Below are 24,713 nucleotides of genomic sequence, written 5' to 3' on the forward strand. Positions count from 1 at the left end.
CTTGATTGATTTGAGTTATATTATGTTTTTGGAAACCATATTGCATACCCTTTTATAAAAAGATGCATGTCCCATTACAATAAGAAACAAAACCCCTGTTTGGGAACTAGCAAATGGTTCTCCCATTGAATTTGACATCCTACTTTGATTGTTTAAGATAAATATATTAATAGGAAAAGGAGAAATTATATCGCAAAATTATTTTTTCATTGTAGCTTATATTATTACTTTTCTTAAAATGAAAAGCTTTGTTGTTGCGTGGTTAAAAAAAAAATCAAAAGTGGCTCGTATCATAAAGATTAAATATTTTAACATACATCTTTTTCTTAACTTCTCGACGCAATATTTAGATAGCGTTAAAGCTTTTTTTAACATTTGCTAGTACATGTAGTTTATTTATTTATTTTTATCAAACACACTATAATTTTTAGTTGAGAACTAAACTTTTTCTTGATTTAAAAACCATGCTAACAATATTTACAAATTTTCTCTTGTTGAAAATAAATATTTTTATCTGGTTCGCGTGGAAGCACGAGCACCCTATCTAAGTTATTTATATATTGTATATACTCTAACAGTTGCCATGGAATTAAAAAGAAAAGGAAAATAAAGAAGTGATAGATAGGGTTGAGATTGTCTTTCAACTTACCCTTCTATATTAAATAGCAGAAAGGGCACTAAGTACTATAATGTAGGCTTTCATTTATTGATATGTTGCTTTCATCATATGGGTAAATGAGTTACTATATATAATATATGTGCTCAAAGGTGAGATTAATTTGTTGGCTACGGGTGGTATATGGCTGTTGATTTTTGGTTAATGGCTTAACTAATTTGTTATTTAATGGTTGCATAAAAGAGAGAGACCCACTTAGCGAAACCATATCTTTATCAAATTTGAGAGATCTAGAGAAAGAAAGAGAGAGGTGTACATAGGGCAAAAGCTGAGTTGCCTTTGATACTGGTGCATTTGTCCTGCTTGTCAGCACATGCATTCCACTTTCCACTACAAAATCGACTTTGGACCCTAAATTTTACCTCACCTACAAGAAAAGCATACCTCAATTTCAATATATTTCACACACTCCCCCTCTATATCTCTCCAGCTAGTCGACCAACATCTTCCATAGGAATTAATTACTTGCATACTAGAAATAGATGCAAATATATATGATCACACCCTCTCTGCCAAACCCTAAAAGAAAAAAAGAACTCTTAAACCTGCACAAACCATTCAAATATATCTCTTTCCTTCTTAATTGATGAGTTTTAATTTCCTAAAGAATTAGCTCAGATCATACAAAGCAGATGATACTAGAATCCCTGGCCAATAAACCTTTCTTGATCTCACTCTATTCTTAAACTTCTTTCGGTTTCATATTTTATTTGTGGATCATAACAAGAACCTGGGATAGAAGATGAGAGCAGGAGGTTGTACAGTGCAACAAGCTCTGACGGCAGACGCAGCAAGTGTTATTAAACAAGCAGTAACCCTTGCTAGAAGGCGAGGCCATGCCCAAGTCACTCCTCTCCATGTTGCTAACACCATGCTTTCTGCCTCCACTGGCCTATTTAGAACAGCTTGCCTTCAGTCACACTCTCATCCTCTTCAGTGCAAAGCCCTGGAGCTTTGCTTCAACGTCGCGCTTAATCGGCTCCCAGCTTCAACTTCAAGCCCCATATTAGGTACTCACTCTCAGCAGTTCCCTTCAATCTCTAATGCCTTGGTAGCAGCTTTTAAGCGCGCTCAGGCTCACCAACGGCGTGGCTCTATTGAAAACCAGCAGCAGCCACTCCTTGCAGTGAAAATAGAGTTAGAGCAGCTCATAATATCCATTTTAGACGATCCTAGTGTTAGTAGAGTCATGAGAGAAGCTGGTTTCTCTAGTACTCAAGTGAAAAGCAATGTTGAGCAAGCTGTTTCTTTAGAAATATGTTCACAAAGTGCTCCATCTGTGAGTAGCAAGTCCAAGGAAAGCAATGGTTTGGTCCTTTCACAGTCTCCAACTTCAAGTCAAGTTAGAGCAAAAGCAACAGTTTTAGATCCAATTAAAAACGAAGATGTGATGTGTGTCATAGAGAATTTAGTGAACAAAAGGAGGAGAAGTTTTGTTATTGTTGGAGAGTCTCTGGCCAGTATAGAAGTTGTGGTGAAAGGAGTCATTGATAAGATTCAAAAGGGAGATGTTCCTGAGGCTTTGAGGGAAGTGAAGTTTTTAACAATCCCAGTTTCTTCTTTTGGCCATTTCTCTAGGGTAGAGGTAGAACATAAACTTGAAGAGCTTAAAATCCATGTGAGAAGCTACATGGGCAAAGGAGTTGTTTTGAATTTGGGAGATCTCAAATGGGCTATTGAGAATAGGGCTAGTAGTTCATCAAGTGAGCAAGGAAGGTGCTTTTTCTGTCCAATGGAATACATGATCATAGAGCTTGGCAAATTAGCTTGTGGAATTGGAGAGAATATTAATGGAAGATTTTGGCTTATGGGGATTGCCACTTTCCAAACTTACATGAAGTGTAATTCAGGCCATCCATCAGGAGGTACTGTGTTGGGCCTCCATCCACTTACAATTCCTGCAGGCAGCTTGCGCTTGAGTCTCATCAGTGACAGGTAAACAGTTGCTAAAGTTGCATGTAATTGTATGCATTATCGGGGTCTATATTCTTGCTTTCTATTATTTGAATTTCTTCTGAACTAAGTAAATGAGTTTTCTTTTTCAAACTGCTTTTAGAAAAGAAAAAAGAAATAGATGTCGGACCAGTGAAAAGAAATGAATTTCCTACTCCATTTTCCTTCTCTTTTGGAAACTCAAAATTCAAGTTAGGGGAAAGAAAAGCTATATACGCAGAGTTTTAATGTGATTTATAATATGCTAAAATGTCAAAAATTCATCACTTTTTTCTTTGGCAACGAGAAAGGAAGGAGAGGTATTTAGGCTTCTTTTTTTTCTTCTTTTTTTTTTGTCTTTTAGCTTTTATTAATGGGCAGTACCATACAAGTTACACTTTTAAAAATCCAAGGAGTTTCAAAGCAGTGAAAAATATCAATTGTAGCTTCATCAACTTCATCATTTACCTTTTTCTATAAATGATCAACAAAGTCTAATAACATCCTCATTTACCTTCTTTTTTTATTTTTCAGTGATCTACGATGTCAGTCCACAAGCAACAGAGCTGGAAATGGGTCTAGCAGCTGGATTATACATGAAGGTGGGGAAGATAAACAGCTCACTTGCTGTGCTGATTGTTCAGCCAAGTTTGAGTCAGAAGCTCGAAGCTTACCAACTAGCACCTGTGACAGTGATTCCACAACTTCTGGCCTTCCTGCATGGCTTCAACAATGCAAAAATGAGAAAAACTTACAAAATAGTGATAATCAGGTAATTATAACTAGTTAATCGCATTTGATTCTTCAATAATTCAAAATTGTATACTCGTAGTCAGAAGCTCGAAGCTTACGTCTTGAGCGATGACAGTTCTCTAATTTCTCGGTTTCTCTTTTCCAGAACTCTATGTCAATCAAAGATCTTTGCAGAAAATGGAACTCATTTTGCAGTTCAATCCACCGACAACACTACTTTTCTGAGAAAACCCTCACATTTTCTTCTGTATCACCTTCTTCTTCTACTTCATATGACCAGCAATACCCTATTTTTCAACAAACCCACATTGAGTGGCCCATAGTTGAACCCAAGCAGTCATTGAGGGACCACCCTTTCTGGCTTGGTACAGGGACTCTCAACAAGTGTAGCATTAATGAACCAAGTTTGAGAATGTACATTCCAGAACATAAAGATCATACCAAACAATTACCATTTTCATCAAATCCTAATTCTACTCCAAACTCAACTTCATCAAGTGATGTCATGGAAGTGGTGTATCTCCACAAGTTCAAGGAGCTAAATGCTGAGAACTTGAAAATCCTATCCATTGCATTGGAGAAAAAAGTGCCATGGCAGAGAGATATAATCCCTGAAATAGCAAGCACTATCTTGCAATGCCGGTCTGGCATGATAAGAAGAAAGGGGAAGATGAAAAACAGTGAATCCAAAGAAGAAACTTGGTTGTTTTTTCAAGGAGTTGATGTGGAAGCTAAAGAGAAGATAGCTAAAGAATTGGCCAGGGTAGTTTTTGGCTCCAATGACAGCTTCATTTCAATTTCTTTAAGCAGTTTTTCTTCTACAAGAGCAGACTCGACCGAAGATTGTAGAAATAAAAGATCAAGAGATGAACAAAATTGCAGCTATATCGAGAGATTTTCTGAGGCAGCATCAAACAATCCACGTAGAGTTTTCTTAGTGGAAGACGTTGAGCAAGCAGATTATTGCTCTCAAATTGGTTTTAAAAGAGCTATTGAAAGTGGAAGAATAACCAATTCCAATGGTCAAGAAGTTGGCCTTAGTGATGCTATCATCATTTTGAGCTGTGAAAGCTTCAGCTCAAGATCTAGAGCCTGCTCTCCTCCAATCAAGCAGAGAACAGATGGGTCTTATGAAGAAGAAAACAATATTGCTGGTTCCGGTGCTGCATTAATGGAGGACACAACCCCATGCATATCCCTGGATTTGAATATTTCCGTTGACGATGACAACATATTGGAAGATCAATCGATTGATGACATTGGCCTCCTTGAATCCGTCGATAGACGGATTATATTCAAAATTCAAGAGTTTTGATGGATAGAAAATAAAAAATCAATCATGTAATATCAGTTCTTATTTTTATTTTCTATTTATTGTTGTTTGATAAGTTTTTAGCTTCTCGTAGAGTTCTTAGGGAGATTATGTAAAATCACAATGTACATTATCCTCCTTTCATACTTCTTGACCAGAAAATATTCCTATTTCAATACATATCGTTTTCCTCCTTTTCAGAAGCACACGGCTTAAATTTTTGAATTAAATGCTTCATTTACACCAAGAAGCTAGATAACTAATTAATTATATATTCAAACATAATTGCACATCGCAATTCATATGAATATGTTCAATTTTAGTTTGGTGCGATGTCTAAGATCCAAGCGAAATTTATTTCATAAGTCTAGAGGCATTCAATTCCCCTTTGAAAAATTGAAGTGATTCCATAGCAAATTACGTTAATTATGTTTTCATTTAACCAAGTGAAGGGTTGGTACAGCACAATAACTTCATCATTATATGCGCCAATAAGAAAAAGGAAGAACATTATCAATTAAACATAGCTGCCACTGATCATTGGCCTTCCTTTAACTAATAGTTAATGAGCATATATATAAAAACATTCAGGTATACCCAGCCAATTATCCCACCATGATTGTCTGCATCTATTATATTGTTCATGATTAATGGGACAATGAAAGTGGCTTCTCACTTGAGATAGCACCGTGCTAAGCCATCCCATCATGATTAATCTAATTTGCAAATCATAGAGAATCAAACAATAACACCTTTCCTAGTAAATCCGCTAAGGCTTTTGTGGGTGGGGAACCAGGGCCTGTGCCTTTGTTGTTCCTTGAATTAATCAAACTGCTCTTAATCTAAAAATGGCAGTAGATTATTGGATGCTTCCAACTAGTATAGTTTCTGACTACCACTTGAACTGGGAATCATTTCTTCGTACCAAAAGTTCTAGGATATTGAAGGTACTGTATATGGATGAAAAGATGGTTTCTACGTAGAAAACACATAGTGAGATCACTAGATGTTCCAATTACTTGCGGTTCATCTGTATAGAACTTAATAGAAGGGATGAAAATCCAAACACCTTATAGTTTAGCTGTTAGATAGGTGGTTCATGTTTCGCCTCAAGTTGAATTGATTTTTTTTAACTTAAAAAAAAATGTTTAAGCACTACTGGTATGTTTTAAAACATAAAAAGAATTCTGTGATTTGAGTCATGGGTCCAGTAAGATGATATAATTTAGTTATTTTATATATAAAAAAAGTAATTACAGTAAATGTACCAATCTCAATCCAGGTTAATATTTTATACCTTTAACCTGGGTCATGAGACCAAAATCACTACATAGAAAAAAAAATTACGAAACCTAAGTCTCAATAATTCAAACTTAAAGGATGAAAAAAATCAATTAAAAAAATAAAGATTAAATTTGACATAAAAATAAAATGATATAAAATCCATAAGTCAATCTAAGTTGGAATGATAAACCCACAACACGAATAATGAGGCCGAACTATCCTCATAATAAGCAAAATGAAAAAAATGAAAAAAAGTTGAATCTTTTATAAATCATCTAGTTTTAAAGGATAAAATCGAAAAAATAATCAGTGTAAAACAAAGACCAAAAACAATTCAAAGTAACATTTCATACACATGATGTGGGTTATGAAACTGAGATCACTGGATCAAAACAAATCACGAAATCTAATTCTTGACAATCTAATGTTAAATAATAAGATTGGAAAAAGAAAATCAATCTAAAAAGCATATCCAAAGCAACAAAAAAAAATAAGGAAAAAAGTTGACACAAAAACAAAAACAAAATGATTGAAAAGCCTAACCCAATTCAAGTGAACATGAAAAATCCACAATTCGGGTTCTGAAGATGAGTTTTCCTCATAGAAAAAAAAAATAAAGAAGCTCAATTTTTAATGAATCCAATATTAAAGGATGAATTTTTTTAAAAAAAATGGTGTTAATAAACAAGAGAAAAAAAAGAAATCAATATCAATTCGGGTTAACATTTCATACCCATTATTACTTGGGTCATGAGACCGGGATCACCACACTAAAGAAAAACTATGAAGCCTAATTCTCAACTAATCTATTGTTGAGAAATGAAATTAAAAAAAAAACAATTTTAAAAAAGGATCCAAAGCAAAATGAAAAAAATAAAGACCAAGTTTGACATAAAAATAAAATGAATTAAAATGATGAGGGATGAAATTTAAAAAATAAATTCAATTAAGAAAATAATATATAAAAAGGAAAAAAATAGCAATAAAAAATAATGAGGATCATATTTGATATAAAAATCAAATGAAACCAAATGGTAATGGATGATATTGAAAACAATAATAAAAAAAGGGATTAAAAACAAATAAAGAGCAATAAAAAGAATGAGGACCACAAATAAAATAAAAACAAATGGGAGGACAACCTTTTATTTTAGTTAGACCAACACGAATCCCGAGATGAGGAGGGAAAAAAAAGGAGAAAAAAAATTTCATCGTTGCCAAATTATCATTCATATAGCCACACGCGCCACCCCATTAGATATGGTGACATTCTACCCTTTAGATGACATGGTGGTTAAAAGGTTTTAATCGGTAGGAAGCCGCATGTGCAGCCCTAAAGGCACAAATGACCCTTACCTACTAACACGTGCCTTGTACTTGTCAACCATCTTTTTGTTAAAATAATATTTATATTTGAGAAAATATCAAATCCCCCCCCCCCCAAATCAACATGATTATAACAAAAAAAAACTTATGGAAAAGATGAAAAAGCCCATAGATGTCCGTTTAAATTTTTTATGAATCCAAAGGGTAATTAAGTGGTTTTATTTGGCTTAGAATAAGAAAAATACTAAAAATCTCTAGAAGGAAGTTTTATATATTTTTGTTTAAGGCTAAATAAGTTATTTATTTTGCTATGAAAAAAAAAGATATGAAGTCCAATTTATCCCTAATCAATTTAACAATGATCAATGAACCATGAAAAAAAGACCATATTACCTATAAAGCAAGTTAATGGATTTTGTTTGAAAATGACAAAATGATCATTTTGTTGTGAAAATCCATAATGTACTCACATACACGATGAAAATTTAAGCTTGTTTTGTAATAATTTTTTTTTTAAAATCAAATAGTGTAAATCTAAACAATTCATAGTTAAGGGGATATTTATACATGCTAGACTTAGACCAACCCGCTCAAACATACCTAATCAAAAAGGGTTTAGTTTGTGTAAATACATTTTTCTAAATATTTAATTTAAATTCTGAACTACTCTTAATTTTATTTATAAAAAAACACTATGAGTTAAATCACTTGCTTAAAAAAAGGGTTTAGGTGAAAGAAATACATAATTGAATTCTTATACCATCATTAAAACAATTAAACAACTCAATAGATCAATCTTTATATAGGTTGATCTAGGATGCAAATTCCATTCCAGCTACTGCAAGCTTATTAGGATTCCAATAAGGCAATAATGAAAACTATAGAGGAGCATTCCAAAAGGAAGCAAGATGACCCCTAAACACTTTTCAGAAACCACCATCCCCACAACAACCTTACCTCTTCCCAAATCTTCAGATCACCCTGTTATCTATACACACAACCCTCTCGCTCCTCTTGTTACATCCTCTGCATCTACCCCTAAAAACCTTGGCCCCACACCTTTTACCACCACCCCCATCAATCCAAACCATGCTAAGTTGTTCTTTAAGAGATTTCCTTCATGGGTGGAATATCAAGATCTGAAAAAGGCCTTCTTTAAGCTTGGCCAAGTTACCAAACTCTTTGTATCCAAGAGAAAAACTGTTTATGAAAGACGCTTTGGTTTTGTGTCATCATATCCCCTTTATATGTTTCTGATCTTTGTGACGAAGCTAGTAACATCTGGTTTGACACTTATAAGATGAGGGTGAATCTAGCTAAACACTATCCTTTCAAACCTTTTTCTCTAGCCCTAAAACCCATACACAAGCCTGTCACATCTCATAACCTAAGTTCTTATTGAGAGATGATAGATCATTTACTAAGGTACTCACAACCACAAAATCCTAAATAGCCACTAAGAAAAGGAGAATGGTATAGTATGACTCCACAGATGAGGATAAAGAATGGTTATATCAGAGTTTGGTAAGAAATATTTTGTCAAATGTAGATGTAGCAACTCTAGAGGCATCGATCTTAAAATCAGCTGATAAAGCTGTGAGCTTTAGATTTTTAAGGGCCAGTTAGACGATTATTACCTTTGTGGACCAGATAGCTTTGAAGAAAGAACAAGAGAATGAGGGGTCTTTTTTGAAATCACCATTCAATAACCTCAGGCATTGGGAAGGAAGGATTAAAGTTTATGATAGATTTGCTTGGATAGCCATCTTTGGTTTACTAATGGAAGGTTGGAATAGAAACTATTTCGATATTCTTTTAGAAGGCTTGTGCAATATTTTTAGCTATGACACAATATGTGTTAGCCAGGGATCTACATCTGGTATTATGGTTCTTATTAGCACCATAAAGTTGGAACCTTTGTATGACCAAGTTATTCTTAAGCTTGATGGAATACAAGTTGAGGTCATATTGAAAGAGATAAAGGGTGAGTTCATCCCTTCCCTTACAGCAGTAAAACAATTTATGGATGTCTTATTCTACACAGAATTTGTGTTCTCTGATGATGAAGAAGAAAAAGGTTTTCCAAAAACTGATTTTGCAACATCAAGCCCCAGGACTACAAGACAAAATGTTAAGTTTTAATCCAATTTTAATTGTGCATTGGGCAGCCAAAATCAGATTAAAAGATGCTTCAATCCAGTCATACCACCTTTGTACTTGTTTCCAGAAATTATGAAATTATACAGATATGCAGTTTTATCTAGTGAGCTTATGTACCATACCGGTAACCACTTGGCCATGGTGCTTTATGACTATGATGAGGTGGCTACAACTGCTTGTAGAGATGTAGATATGTCATAAGTAGCTTACTTTATTGAGGGAGATGGGCTGGACCTAAAGAAAGGCTACAATAATGGAGAATTGAATAAGATAGGCTGGAAAAAACAGTAGAAGACTTCCAGTATGGGTCAGTTAACAAGTGTTAACTCAAACATTGGGCCATCTTTTACTAATTTCATCACCCTCATTGCTGATCTGAGTGAACTATATAATCTAGAATTCAAAAGCAGGAAATCTCAAAGAAAGAAAGTTAAGATTCTTACACGCAAAGCACCCTCACTTAAGAGAAGAAAACCACACAAAATGGGAGGTCAAGGTTCTAAGCAAGCCGAGATAAGGGTTGTTGAGTATTCAGTTTCTGATAATGGAATCATGAATAGAAATGAAAACAAAAAAAATTGCATGGGTTTTCTAGAATTAAAAAAAAATTGCACTTTTATCCACTTATTCTTCGTTGACTTATCTTTTGGTCCTTTAATTTTAACATTTTATGTTTTGGTCCAAAATTTCATTTTATTCACATTTTAGTCCTTATGTTTGGGAGCTAAGAAAGAGTCACTAAAAAATAGAGGCAAGGAGAGAAAGTGGTTGGTTGAACACATTCTAGCAAAAACAAAATCATTCTTGGTATAAATGGGTTTCATTTGATGACAGGAGTTCCATTGAGATTTTTTTACCCGTCATCTTGTCAAAAAAGAAAAATAGATTGGAGATTAGGATTTTTTTTAATTAAGGTGATTTCTTAGTTTTTTGACCAATCAAAGGTTAGTTTAAGGTTATATACAAGTTTATTAAGGTTTATGAGGTGTTTTCAGGTAGAAAAAAAATTATCCGAATCAATTTATGTTGGCTTTCCAACGACCTAAGATGGCCAGAGTCACACTAGCAAATGATGCGTCATCCACCAATTCAAAAAAAAAAATAGGAGAGTAAAGCATATAGGCGTAGCCTTGCCTTGCAAGCTCGTGCAAGTCTAGCCTTCTTTTTATAAACCACGCATATTGGCCCATCCAAGCCTAAATGTCTTGCCTCTTTTGGCTTTCATTTTTTTATTTGTTCCTGCAATTTTAATTGAATTTCATTCAAAATAAAACTAATTAAAAATAAATTTAGGATATTAATTTATTAAATACCATTTAATTTTTAATTTTTTAATAAGATTATAGCATACTTTTTTATAGCAATAGCAAGTGTTCTTTTTGTATAGTTCTTCATTATGTTTTTAATGTTTTATTCTGACACTTTCATGTACATGTCTATTTTTATTATCGTATGATTAAATAAAAAAATTCTAAAAATTAAAGTCATTAAACCTAACCGAGTTCATGACTCAAGTCATGGATAGGTGGGTTAACCCGGGTCAATACGAAACATTGTAGCGCCAATATTTGAAAAACAAATATAAAGACATCATCTCGAAAATATTGTTTAAAGTCAAATAAGATTTTAACCAGATTAATTGGGCAGTGTTTGGACCTGCCATGTTGAACACATCAAGTCAGTTCCAAACCAATTTAATTTGAAATAGGGTTGTGCAAGGGCCCGACCCGGCAAGTTTTTAGTTTTAATTGAAATTCATTACAATAAATTAATTTAAAATATATTTGTTATAATATTTTATTAAATGTAGTTTAATTTTTACTTTGTTTTCGAATAATATTTTAGCATTTCTTACAATATTAGCAACCACTATTTCTATACAATCCTTTATGATTTTTTTCTTTAAATATTTTTTGGTTGTTTTCTTGCTTGTGTTTGTTTTTTATCATTTAATTAAATAAAAATAGATTCTAATAAACAAAGTTATTAAACATAACAAAATTTATGTCTTGGATAGTGAATTTGACGGGTTAACTCATATCGATCCAAAACACTATCTTCTCAATATTATTTTTTTTAAAATTCAAACAATGCCATCTTGAATTATTTTTTTAAGTCACACCGTGTTATAATTGGTCTCACCATGTCAACCGGGTCACATCATGTCAAATACAACCTGATTTAATTTTAAAGTCGGGTCTAGCAAGGGGCTACGTCAAAGGATCTCTACGTAGACCCGCTAGGCCAAACCAAATTTAATAACACAGCCAAAATGTTTCCTGCATCAATGCGCGAACTGTGTATTATTCTTATTTTTTTAATACATTTGTGTTAAAATAATCATAAAATATTTTTTTTCTATTTAAACTTGCTCTTATAATTTTCTAAATTAATTTATTTTAAAAAAATTAAAATTATTACTTTTTTAAAAAAAAATTGAAATATAATTGAATAAAAGAATCGAATGGCGCCTTGCGGTATAAGATCAGGTCTTTTAATATGTGTTTATCTCTCAGTTTTTTTATTTAGTCTTTGGTTATCGTCATCTCTTTTTAATATTTTTTTCAGCATAAAATTATCGATTTATTTTATTAAACACACCCATCAAATTCTGAGTTCACAAATAATTTTTTTAATTAAAAAAAGTAACAACACTTGTATATTTTATTGTATTTTTAGTTAAAAATTAATTTTTGATTTGACTCAAAGTAGAGTGTGATTAAGTTGGCTAATAATTAATTAAATCATTTCTTTGAATTTTTTCATATCATCTCTTTGAAAAAAAGAACTTATCGTATACATAATGTTACTAATAGTCTCCCCATTGATTGGGCAAAAGCTTCAATTAAATCCCCAAATGCTAAATTCTGCAAAAGTTCTAGAGCATTGCAAAATTAATTATCAATTCTTGTTTTACATTCTCATTTCGAAAAAAGAGAACGATAAGAAAATGAAATATAAAATCATATCTAAACATATAAAAAATAAAAATATTTTAACCTAGGCTAATTTTTCTCTCTCTCTCTCTCTCCGTGTTGGTAATAACTTTTAGAGTACTCTAAGATTTCTCCTAAATTCAAATTTCTAAACTGAATATTTATTTAAATGGAAGCTTAATTTCTTCTTTCTGTACCGTTTTCTTTCCTTTTCAATACCGACATGTGATAAGCAAGAAAATATTCTACCTTATTAAACAAATTAAAATCATTAGACTATACATGCTTAAATGTCTAATTATAATAATTTCCTGATGGCATTCTATAAACCATAATCGAACTATGATTTAAAAAAAAAAGGGGTTGGAAACCTCAAAAAAAAAAAAAAACATAGTTTGATTATGGTTTATAGAATGCCATCAGGAACGTTAGGAATGCATAAAGTAAGGTTAAGAGTATGATCCATAACGTAAGGGTTGTGCAAAGGAGAAGCAACTTTTTTCTGCTTTAGAAGGAAAAAGCAAAATCTTCGCTAAGAAATATCGAAAGAGCACAACTTTTCATGCTTTGTGATGCGTTTTGTAAGAAAAGAAAATAACTTTACTTACTTCGATTTTCGTAACCAAACATTCTCATCATCTTTGGAAAGCATAGAAAAGTTACGGTATGAGGGTTCAAAATAAATGAATTAAAGTGAAAGTAGAAAAATAAAGGATTGAGAATAATAATAATAAATAAATAAATAACATAGATAAGCATCTCTTCTTTAAACCATAAAGATATTGCTACTTTAGAATCACAAAAAGATCATTATCTTGACAACTTTAAATCAAAACTCCTAAGCATAAGAAGGGAATTTGTCGCTTCTTGCTTTAGCAAAGATTAAGGGTTTTGGGAACAGATGCATTCTTTTGGAGGACAAAAGTGGGTTTGATGAGTTGCAAACTCTCATCGCTCTTCTTTTGAACTAAATCCAACTTATTTATATTAATATTCTCTTCTTCTTTTCATTTATCTCTTTATGCACTTTTCTTTGATTTCTTAAAGGAAGAAGCCACCATCTTAGACTTCTTCTTTTTCTCCTTACTTTCCTACCAAATATTTTTGTTTTTTTGTTTGTGTTTAACGTGGTGGCAACATTCGTTACTCTTGTTAAGAATATAGAAAGTTATAGAATATATCTTGTGCATTATGACTAGATTCATATTGAAACAGCTTGATTGGCTAGTACTGTAATGTGTATTGTACTCTTAATACTGATATATTATCCGAGGTATATTGATGCGAGCAGAAGCTAAAGACAATAAAAATTAAAGAAAAAACATGAAAATTTTAATGAGCGAAAATTATTGCAAATATAAATTTGAAATTCGCAGGTTTTATTTTCTCTAGAATAATAACTCTCCAAGAGGTTTACAAAGCTTTAAATAAACAAGAAATCTTGTCTCAACTAGAAAATAAAATAAAAATATGAAATTACAAAGCTTTAAGTAGACCAGAAACTCTACCTAAACTAGAAAGCAAAATAAAAATATGAAATTACAAAAGAAAGAAACATAAAATCTAAAAATAATAAAAACTACCAAAATTGGGGTCTTGTGGTGAGATTTTGAAAATCTAACGATCCAACAGTCAGAATAGCAATCCTGAAAAGTTATAGCCCTTTTAAGTTGTTATTCTGGTTTGGCGCGACCAGACCTTCTGTTAAATCTAAACTTATCTTAATGATCCATAAATATATTTACTAAGCCATCTATGTAATCTGTCTAGGGTAGATCCTCATTTAGTTGTGGCAGACCCACATTTAGTTGCCCAGAATTACTCGTTATCACAATCCCAAGTTCATCATATACTATAATTAGTTTTTTGTAATAACATTGATATTAACATTTGACTATGTTAATGTTATAATTTCTCAATATAAATTCATATGGGAGCTTTATTAATCATGGTGAAATAAAAACTAAGATCAATGATTTTATTTGTTGAGATAATTTGTTAATCAATCTTTAATGGAGTCAATTTTATCCTTAAATATATGTTAAATTTTTAATTTATCACTCTGGTAAGATTTTTAAGCCCAACCACACGAATTAGTAACATGATTTATATATGATTATTTTTTATTTCTAAAATATTACATGAATAATTATGATGATTTAGACTAAAAAGTAAAAACTAACATATATTTAAGGTGTTAGAGAATAATATAAATCATATCCTGAAACCTCACCTAACAGCTTAAGCTATTGGGTTGAGATGGTTCTTTGACATGGTATCAGAGCCTTGATGACCAAGTGGTCACGAGTTCGAATCTCACCATCCCCATTTATTTGATAAAAATTAAGCATAAGGTAAAGTGGGTCTGTGCAAGTTTCAAGCCCAAAGGGCTTTCACTTGAGGGGGTGTGTTAGAGAATAATATAAATCATATCCTGGGACCTCACCTAACAGCTTAAGCTTTTAGGTTGAGATGGTTCCTTGACATAAGGATGCAAGGATAGATTAGAGAACCACGTACAATCAGATTGAGCTATTACCCTTAAAAACTAATGATGTTGTTAATCTGTCCAGCGTACGTAGTGATAAATTTATTGGTTATATTGACTTGTTATCAATTTCAACTCTAATTATTCTCAAAGAATTCCACTATAATTAATCAGGAATCAACGAGGAACTCAGGTCTTAAAACACTTCCAGAGCATGGAGTGATATTTCTATTGGATTCAAAAAAATCAAATCGCTCCGTTCGTGTGTAGAGAAAACCTTTTGTTTAATAATCCTTGTCTAAGATTTGTTAGCAATTATATATCTGGTTAATGCACCCAGCAAGAAACGCTGGGTTATGTAACCAAAGATATGCGAGTGTATGGAATCTGATTTTCCCTCAAAAGCAGGAAGATATAGCTGGTCTGTGTGTATGATTTAGAAAAAATGTATGGTTTTATAATTATAAATTGCAGAAAGTGGGTGTCCCTTTTAAAGCAATTAAAGCTCCTCTCTTTTTTTCAATCCTTGTGGCTAGAATTTAACCTTTCTTCACCGGGCTAACTTTTATCTATTCAACTTTCTGTACATTCACCTTTTTCACATAGGATACGTTATTATAACGTAAATGGAAAAGGTGGGTGCATTAATTTGTAGCCAATGAGCAATGTATCTATAATGGGTGGAAAGGTGACATAGAATTAAGAAGGAGACTAGTTTAGAGTTCGTTTCATTCAAAAGTTATATTTTACAAGTAACTTGGATTTAAGTTAATATATAGTATGTTTGATAATAATTATTTAAAGTGATTTCTTGAAAAAACAACGTAAAATAAATTATAAGTTAGAAGTTAGAAGTTAGATTTTTTTTAATTCTTTAAATAAAAGATTTAACTAGATTTTGTAACAAACTATTGACATAGCATATTTATTATTATTTTTAACAAATAATTAAAAATAACTTAAATTTATTTATAAAATTCATACCAAATATAACCTTGATTTGATTTGATTAGATTAATATTGCATGTGGTTATGAAACGTATACGTGGCACTTTCCATTCATCCCTTCAGTTTCAGCATGATCCACAAAGACTCTTATCTTCTTTATCCACAAGAAAAGAAAATCCCATGATCGATTCTACAATGTGTGTGTGTGTGTGTCTCAATTAAGGCCACGATTATAGGATGTGGGTTTCACGCTGCTAACAACAGCGTTGAGAAACACATCAGCAAGTCCACAGATAAGCTTGCAATCAAGAAATCAATACAACAACTGCTAGATTAATTACATTATCACAAGCCATATATCATCATCATCATCACATCATCAGCAAAAAAGAGGTGAGGGCGCAGGTCCAGCAGGAGAGGTCTTCACGGGTTTCCATTTTCATTACGATTAACCTTCCTCTCAGTTAAAAGAGAGAGCTTCCCCCTCATTTACCTCTCAATGATGGTGCTCCAAAAGTGGAGACTAACGGTGAGAGGTTGGTGGAAGAGCGTTTATGTCTGTGGCGGAGAGAGTATAAGAGGAAACGAAATGCTATTGCTGTCTAGCACTATTGAAAAAGTAGTGATGACTAAGTGACCAATTAGACTGAAAAGAAATTAGAAAAGAAATAATGAAGTACTAATTAATTTTAAATGAACAGAACCAATTGAAGTACAGCAAATTAGCAAGAAAGGATAAAAATAGTTGATAAAATGTTTGATATACATGTCATTTCACCAGAACACGAATAGCGGCACTCGAATATGAGAACTAAGCCGAACTAATGAGTTTGCTCATAAAGATTTTTATTGAAAAGGAACAAAGAAAGCTTATCCAGAAACTGCACCAACTAGGAAACCTTTTGAACGAGGATTCTTGTGCGTGTGAGATTTGAAACACACATGAAATTAATTCCCTGTTCTAAGGTCACTTAGACTATGGCCCAATGCCCATAAACTAATGGTTAGCCAGAGTGGAGCCTTGTCGCACGAAGTCTCAAGGTCCTCGAGCATTGTCTCAACAAGGGGGATAATAAAGGGGTTTACGTCACTAGAGGGTCCTAAAGTTGCCGAAACTTGAGTCGTGAGCCTTACGGGATAAGAGACATACTCATTAAGGTAAACCACCTTCGTGCTTTCTTTGAGCCAATGGAGTTATTCCTCCCTTCTTTTCTTTTCCCCATCTTTAACACCCATTGTTTCTTTTACTTTGGAAACCTTTTCAATCCCACCATAAATATGAATACCTAAATAACTTTTGAACACTAATCATATAGTTTTATATATCTTTCTTAAGATATGGGTTTCATCTTCAATTCTTTTCCTCTACAAATAATGGTGATTCTTTTCCAGATCTGCGATCACTTTCTTTATGAGATTTTAAAACATATTTCCTTAATGGGCCTAGTGCTTTTGCTTCGACAAGTGGTAGTGCTATTTTCCAACGTTCTGGAGGTGATCAATCCCACGGACCAAGTGGTTAAGTCTCAGGCATGCATCGCTCCATAGTGCTAGCTGTTGCCTGGACTGGATCTAAGCATATCATGCATGGAATTAGCCAGGCCATATTAATGTTTGGTTTTAATTGCGGGGCATTTAATAAATAATTTATTTTATTTTCTTGAATTTGAGCCTGTATATTTATACATGCGGTGGAAGTTATGTCCTAATTATAGGGCATTTTAATTAGTTTATAAGACTAAGATGCTGTCTTAGCAAAGCAGTATGGATCCTGTGATGAAAACGAGTTTGATCATCGAAAGCCCAACAATATTAGTATCTTTTCTAATCGGAATATAATATTAGGCTGGGAAGCCTCATATAACTTGATATGAACTCCATATATACGAATTCTTGAGAAGAAGTGCGTAGTAGTAAGAATTGTTATGTTAATTTTACTTAAAAGGATGTCGTTTAAAGATGTCTGTACTATTACCTGAAATTCACATCCCTTTTTTTGTTTTTCTGCCCACGCTAAAATTCAAACACTACCTTTTTTTATTCTTTTTCTGGGTGGATTAAATACTACCTGTAATGTTTTCTACCGAGAAGTTTGAGGGCATGATAATTTTACAGTAATTAAAGAGTGTTTTAGCCTAAACCTTGGTATAAATATAGAAATTCAATTAGATCACCGAACAATTCCTTGACATGGTGGTGAAGAGGATCGAGTTAAAAGAAAAGAAATTAATCAAGCGTGGAATCTTCAATCAACATCTCGACAGCAAAACAAAGCACAGCACATGAAAGAAAGAACATCATGGAATTCTTTCCAGTTCTAATCAATGTACATTGTACAACTTTTAATTAAAGTGATCCTTCAGCAGAACAAATTAAATTATATAGGAAAGTTAACATTAATGGGATTGCACCCCTTTCCTTGCACCGAATACCAAGTGGGTTTTTTGAACAAGCAAGACAAGCTAAGAGAGCCCTCTCCCCTCAAAAGACCCACCAAGAGAGAAGGATTCAAGTGTTTTGCATCTACAAAAGACAACAAAGGCATGGAGACAAAGTTTCCACACACCTTAAGTCCTTTTGCAGTCTTTAAGAAAAGGGGAGCTAACAAATGGTTCTTTTCCACGAGGTCACTGTCTATGGCCTTCTCTTTCTGTCTCTTTCTTTTCTTTCTTTAACCTTATACTATGAGTGATTTTCTTTTTGCATGAAAGTAAGGGAAGTCTGGGATCTGAAAGTGCTTACAATCTATAGACAGATAATTTTATACATATTCCAGTTATTCAAAATTGAATCATCACCTCCTTTCTCTCCTTTCTATTTTGGACGGATTTAATTATCATTTGAAAGTGATGAGTGAGGGATCCGAGGAGAGTGGGAGGAAGTACTTCATGACATGCTGTATTCATCTACGGGAAAGATAGAGTGAGGGAGGGAGGGAGGGAGGCAAGGTACCACCACCTGGTTATATAGTGTGTTTGTGCGTATTAATCTTTACGTTGTGGTCTCTCTTTGTAGTAAGACTCGGTCAAAAAGAGAGAGGCGCATACGGGAATAAACCAGAAACGTGAGAGATGTTCGATTTTGGAGCTGATGATGCTTTTGATGATTGATGGGTCGTTTTCCATGAATCATTCTTATTTCGAGAGACAAATTGAGAGAGCGCTTTTTATGCATAAGGCAATGTTCCTAGCTAGAGTTTCGACTGACCATTGATGTGTGCGGATCAACGTGCACCAAAGCATGCATAAGTATCATCCAAGTTCCCAAGGCCACTTATTTTGGAATTACTTGGCTCCTGGGCCATGGAGTCCCAGACATACCTTTGTATGGTTTGACCCATTCAGGATGTTTTATGGATTCAGCACATTACTGCCCTGGCCTGGGTAAACTAGAGGATTATTATGTGCTAAGGTTTGAGTCTCACAGACAATGTTATTTAAAGGAGTTGTCATTGCACAATGATATCAGACTTTGCAGCCGCCGCCGCCGCCCCGGTTTTTTGAAACACGCGATTGATATCCAAGCAGCTTCGAACGCTTTTTCTCCTCAGAATGGAGGCTTGAGATAACGGACGATCTAGGTCCAGCATTGTTTTCTAAAGGCCCAGATAGTCTTGGACTCTGTAGTTTCGGCTATCAGATGTTGACATTGAAATATTGACCTTTCAATTGATAGACTTAACCTTATAAGCCCAATTCAACCTGACTTATATGGATTTCATAGCAGAACTCATTCTAAGCAGGGATGCTGCTGGACACAGCTTCTACCCATCCCGAATCACCTGAAAAACACCAAGGAGGTATTTGTTTTTGTGATAAAAATTGTGTTTATAAAATTTTAATTTTTTTTAATTTTTTTTGATATTTTTAAATTATTTTGATGTACTAATAATAAAAATAAATTTTAAAAAAATATTATTTTCATGTATTTCCGAGTAAAGAGCACTTTGAAAAGTAACTGCTATCACAACATCAAACACTACCTAAATGTTTACATGACCTGTCGATAACCAGTAAACTTATATGCACTCTATCACCTGTCAAATCAAGAATTAATTAAGAATTGCACTTAAGGTTGTGGTCCAGCGGTGGAAGGAATTTGTTCCTTTCCTCTACACCAGGGTTCAAGCCTCACTGTGCACGTCTGTCAATCCCGCGGTGCCTTAAATGCTCACTGGGCTTGCAGGATGTTCAATGGGTCTGGAGATTAGTTGTAGTGCACGTAACCTAACCTGGACACCCCGGGTTACCAAAAAAAAAAAAGAATTAATCAAGAATTTAATGTGGCCAATGTTAAAAGTTTGGGATCAAGGGGTTTGCTCCCTTGTGGTCTCAAGTTCAAGCCTTGTAGTTGCTAATATGATGATTATTGGAGGCTTACATGGTTGTTAACTTCAAGGTTCGTAGGATTAGTCAAGGTGCGCGCAAGCTCACCCGGACACTCACGTTAATAAAAAAAATTAAATTTTAACACAAAAAATATTTGTAGATGCTGTTAGTATTTTTTTTATATCAAAAAATATTTTAATTATGAAATGAAAATTGAACAAGTGTTTAATAAAATAACTTGATAATTACATGCATCAATAAATGTAAAAAAACAGTTATTAACATTAATAAAAAAAATTAAAAAAAATGAAAGATAGATACAAATTAAGATATTTAATCTTGTTCAGGAAGGGTGTAGTTTTATTTTTTTTCTTTTAATTATGTCTATATTTTTAAACAAAATTAATCATTTATAATCTATTGAAACAAAATAATATGCTAACATAATCCCTCCTTTCTTATTAAGTTTTTTTTTCACAAACAAATATAATTTTTTTTTTCTATATTCTTTATTTAATAAAAAACAATTAGAATCAATATCACCAAAAAAAATTGACGATTTGAAATCAAAATGAAAAAAATATCCCTTTAATTAACCTCATTTACCTCATTAACAGATACACTTTTTATCCCATTTTTTTTCAATCATAATATTTTTTTAGACAACATCCTATCATAATTATAAAAACAGAAATCAAAATAAAAAATATTCCTCTAATTAAAACTCATTTACCTTATTAACGCATACCCTTTTTATCCAACTTTTTTCAATCATAATATTTTTTTAGACAACATCTTATCATAATTATAAAAGCAAATATAAATGAAAATAAAATAATAATATTTTAATAATTTTGATGCAAATATATTAAGAAAAATATAAAAATAATATGCCCCTTGCGAGTTGTCATGGAGAGTTTTGCAGCAATATTATTAAACTTAGCTCTACATGTCGAGTCAACCTGGAGCCCTCTTTTCTCAACCCTTGTTTGGTTTGATTTTGAAATTAAATCTTATATGAGTTGATCTCGTGTGACTCAATTAACTGTACAGATCCAAATGCGACTCAAATGAGCTTCTCAATCCTTGGTTTGACCTGTAAAAAAATAAAAAAAAATAAATAAAGTTGTTTCAGTCTTGTTTTTTTAGTATTGTTTGATTAATTATAAGTCTGGTCAACTGATACAGACACTGTACTTAATAGTATCATTATAAATTTAAATGATGTTGTTGAGTGAAATGCCATTGTAATCAACGCTTGGAATTTGACTTGGCGGATAACCTCGACCATATCCATTTCTGTATCTACGAAACCTGTAGCCGAGCTGTCCGCATTGGGTCTTGCCAGGTTGCACTAAGATGGATCCAACACTTGCCTGGCCTCAGCCAGCATGATATTTAAATATTCAAAATTTAATTATTTTTTTTGTTTTCAGATTATTTGATGTGTTAATGTTAAAAATAATATTTTAAAAAATAAAAATAAAAAATATTATTTTTATATATTTTTAAATAAAAAACACTTTAAAAAATAATCATTATTATATTTTCAAACACTCTTAATGAAGCAGAGATACATAAGTTAGCGTTCACCTGTATTCCGAAAGGAAAATGAAAGAGAAATTGCTGTTTTGAAGTGCCCATCACGATACAAGAACAAGTTTATATAGACATAAAAAAACCAACAAAATCAGAATGCAAATGGACTGTAACCCCACTTATAATTTTCTATTTATCATTACATTGTAATGATTCTTTTACCCTTTCTAAAAGTTTTTTTTTGGGTTTTTGAATCAAGGGTATTTTTATTTTTTCATGTACCATATAAGTCATTATAAACTTGTTTGAAAGTATTATCTGTTTTTCCATATATTGGTGAACAGTTATATAGCAAAAAAAAACTCTAAAAAAAACACAAAACTAACATTTTTAGGAAGAGGTATTTTTGCCATTTTCTTTTTTGTATACAGAAAATTTACACTCAAGCTCTTAGAATAAAAAAAATTCAACACAAGAATCAAGAGTACTAGGGTTTTTTTATCTCGGGTTTTTTTTTAATTATTGATTTGACCAAGTATAGTAACGTCATTCATCATTTAATTAATATTTTTAAAATTAAAAAAGCTGCTAGAACGTGTTATAATAGGTCATTGTATCAAAATTTTATAATTTTTAATATGATTTTTTTTTAATAATAATAAAAATAATGATGGTACCAGTGACTCATTTGTTTTAATTAATTATTATCAAGTGTTTTTGTACAGTTTGTTTGTTATTATTGTCTACCATTTAAATTTGACTATTAAATTATTCAATCATATTGGATGTAATAAGTTAATAACCTGAGTGTCATGTTTTCTTACTTTATTTTTTTAAAAAAATACCATGGTGGCTTAAGCATTACTTTTATACACTAAAAAGTTTTGGATCCCACGGTATACCGCAAGTCATCCATCAAGAATGGTAGAATAATGCACTTGAGGGCTCAGCTGCTGTGGTCAATTGTGTGACTTGTTCCGTCCCCGTCCCGGGTTCGACCCTCAATGTGCACGTCTATCACCCCCGCGGTGCCTAACCTGCCCCTGGACTTGCAGGATGTCCAGTGAGCCGTGGGGAATAGTCGTGGTGCGCGCAAGCTGGCCCGGACACCCCACGGTAAAAAAAAAAAAAAAAAAAAGCTAGTATAATTTCCATAATTATATTAAATAAGCTAGTGCCTTAACCTATCCGCTATATTACATAGTCTCGGTTTGTCTCCTTGCATGCAGAACCTTTGCACCGTCTCTCACGGAGCTACGAATTAATTAAAGTTTATTATTAACCCCTTACTTTCGGTAAATTGAATTCTCACCCGCCCAACTAAATTCAAAACTAATTTCTTTGTCTTTTCTTTTTTTCAAGGCAAGTCTCGCCCGTCGTCTATCCTTCCCTCGACATCCCCGTCATCGTTACATCTTCATTCCCCTTGTAAAAGTTGTTTTAAAATTATTTTTTATTTAAAAATATATTAAAATAATATTTTTTATTTTTAATATTACCATTTAATTCAAAAACTTTAAAAGAATTAATTTAAAAAAGATTTCAGAAAATCAAAAACACTTGACTGCACCCCCATTAACAAACAGGCTCTCGAGAGTAATTAAACATCCAAAGACCAAACCTCCTCTCCTCAGTCCTCACCTTTATCCACTCTTAACACCGGCAACTTGCATTACCATGCCCTTCTAACCCCTAGCCTCTCTCTTCATTCCCAAACACTCACCGGCTAAACCCGTAAAAACGTAGCCACATCCAACAAAATAAATTACATAATCTAGTATGCTGCGCAGTTACTGTTGCTGTTGTTTCGTTCCTAGCTGTCAACTATGAATGCTCTAAACAATCTAGGAACAGTGCTCACAGTTCTCTTCTCGGTCTGTCTTGCCGCCCTGGTCTTCGAGATCCTCTACGTTCTATGGCGCTGGAGAAGATTCCACCGACGTAGTGTTACAAGCTCCGGTGCTGATGGGGAGTTCAGTAGTAGCAGCGAATCACTCTACACGACGCCGTCTAAAGAGCTTCTCTACTTCTTCTGCTGGAAAAGCCAAATGACTCGCATCGAACCTGACTCGACAACACCACCAGCGGCCTCCACGGCGGTTACGACAGTTCCTGCCGATGGTGAAGATGAGTTGGTGGAGGAGATGTTGAAGTTGCAAGGAATGTACGGACCGTCGAGAGTTTTGTTTACGATCAAGGAAGAGGACAGGGAGGAGATGGAGATAACTGAGAACGACGAATCGTCTATAGAGAATGTTCTTGTTGAAAGTAAGGAGAGAGAGATGAGCAGCAGTGATGTTTGTTTTGAAGAGATAGCCGTTGCTAATGATGTGGTTGTTGATGTCGAGGTCGAGGATGTGACGACGCCGTTCTGGACGCCATGTGCGTCTCCTCAGAATTATTGTTCTCCTTCACCTTCTCCTCCTCGTGTCGTTTTAGGTGATTCTGTTGAGAACACGATGTCGTTTGCTAGCATAGATATTCATGGTTAGAAAGTAGTTCGAGCCACAAAAAAAGTGGAGCCGGCCGGTTATTGGGTTGCCGGAGTAATTATTATAAAATGGTTTCTCCATGTATTTTGTTTTAGAAAAATAGCTGTTCTCTTTTACTTGTATATTTTATTTTGAGGTCAACAAAATGCTTCTGATCTTGCCACGTCCGCACTAGGTAAATTCAACATGGAGATGATCGGTTGTTTGGAAGATAATGGCTTTTGTTTTTTAAAATATTTTTGGTTATATATATTAAAAAAATATTTTTAATATTATCATATAAAAAAATAAAAAAAATAAATTTTAAATAAAAAAACAAATTTCAACTGCCCTTTTTTTGGACTGCAGTTGATATGACGTGGCAAGATCGAGAGGAGGCTGACATAACATTGAGGTTGCTGGAAGGAGGCGGAGAGCGCGGTGGTCAATTTACTACTCATTTAATTTTTGGCGTGCTAAAAAGGGCTGCAAAGTAAGAGATGAGAAGTAAATTTTCAGGACCGTTCACAGCAATAATATGATGCGTGTGCGTGGACTGA

The 24,713-nt window shown here is 33.3% G+C and overlaps 2 protein-coding genes across 2 annotated transcripts; both read left to right on the forward strand.

Annotated features, from left to right (window-relative positions):
* The first annotated feature begins 1,042 nt into the window (after positions 1 to 1,042).
* Positions 1,043 to 4,876, forward strand: LOC133688136 (protein SMAX1-LIKE 3-like). The gene is made up of 3 exons (XM_062107524.1): positions 1,043 to 2,611; positions 3,143 to 3,380; positions 3,507 to 4,876. Exons 1-3 carry the CDS (start codon positions 1,419 to 1,421, stop codon positions 4,674 to 4,676), a joined length of 2,601 nt encoding a protein of 866 aa, XP_061963508.1. The 5' UTR covers positions 1,043 to 1,418; the 3' UTR covers positions 4,677 to 4,876.
* Positions 4,877 to 23,285: 18,409 nt separating this feature from the next.
* LOC133689165 (uncharacterized) lies at positions 23,286 to 24,337 on the forward strand. Its single transcript, XM_062108944.1, has one exon. It carries the CDS (start codon positions 23,509 to 23,511, stop codon positions 24,172 to 24,174), a length of 666 nt encoding a protein of 221 aa, XP_061964928.1. The 5' UTR covers positions 23,286 to 23,508; the 3' UTR covers positions 24,175 to 24,337.
* Positions 24,338 to 24,713: the final 376 nt, after the last annotated feature.

This window comes from Populus nigra, chromosome 3 (assembly GCF_951802175.1).
Source record: "Populus nigra chromosome 3, ddPopNigr1.1, whole genome shotgun sequence".
Lineage (NCBI taxonomy): Eukaryota > Viridiplantae > Streptophyta > Magnoliopsida > Malpighiales > Salicaceae > Populus > Populus nigra.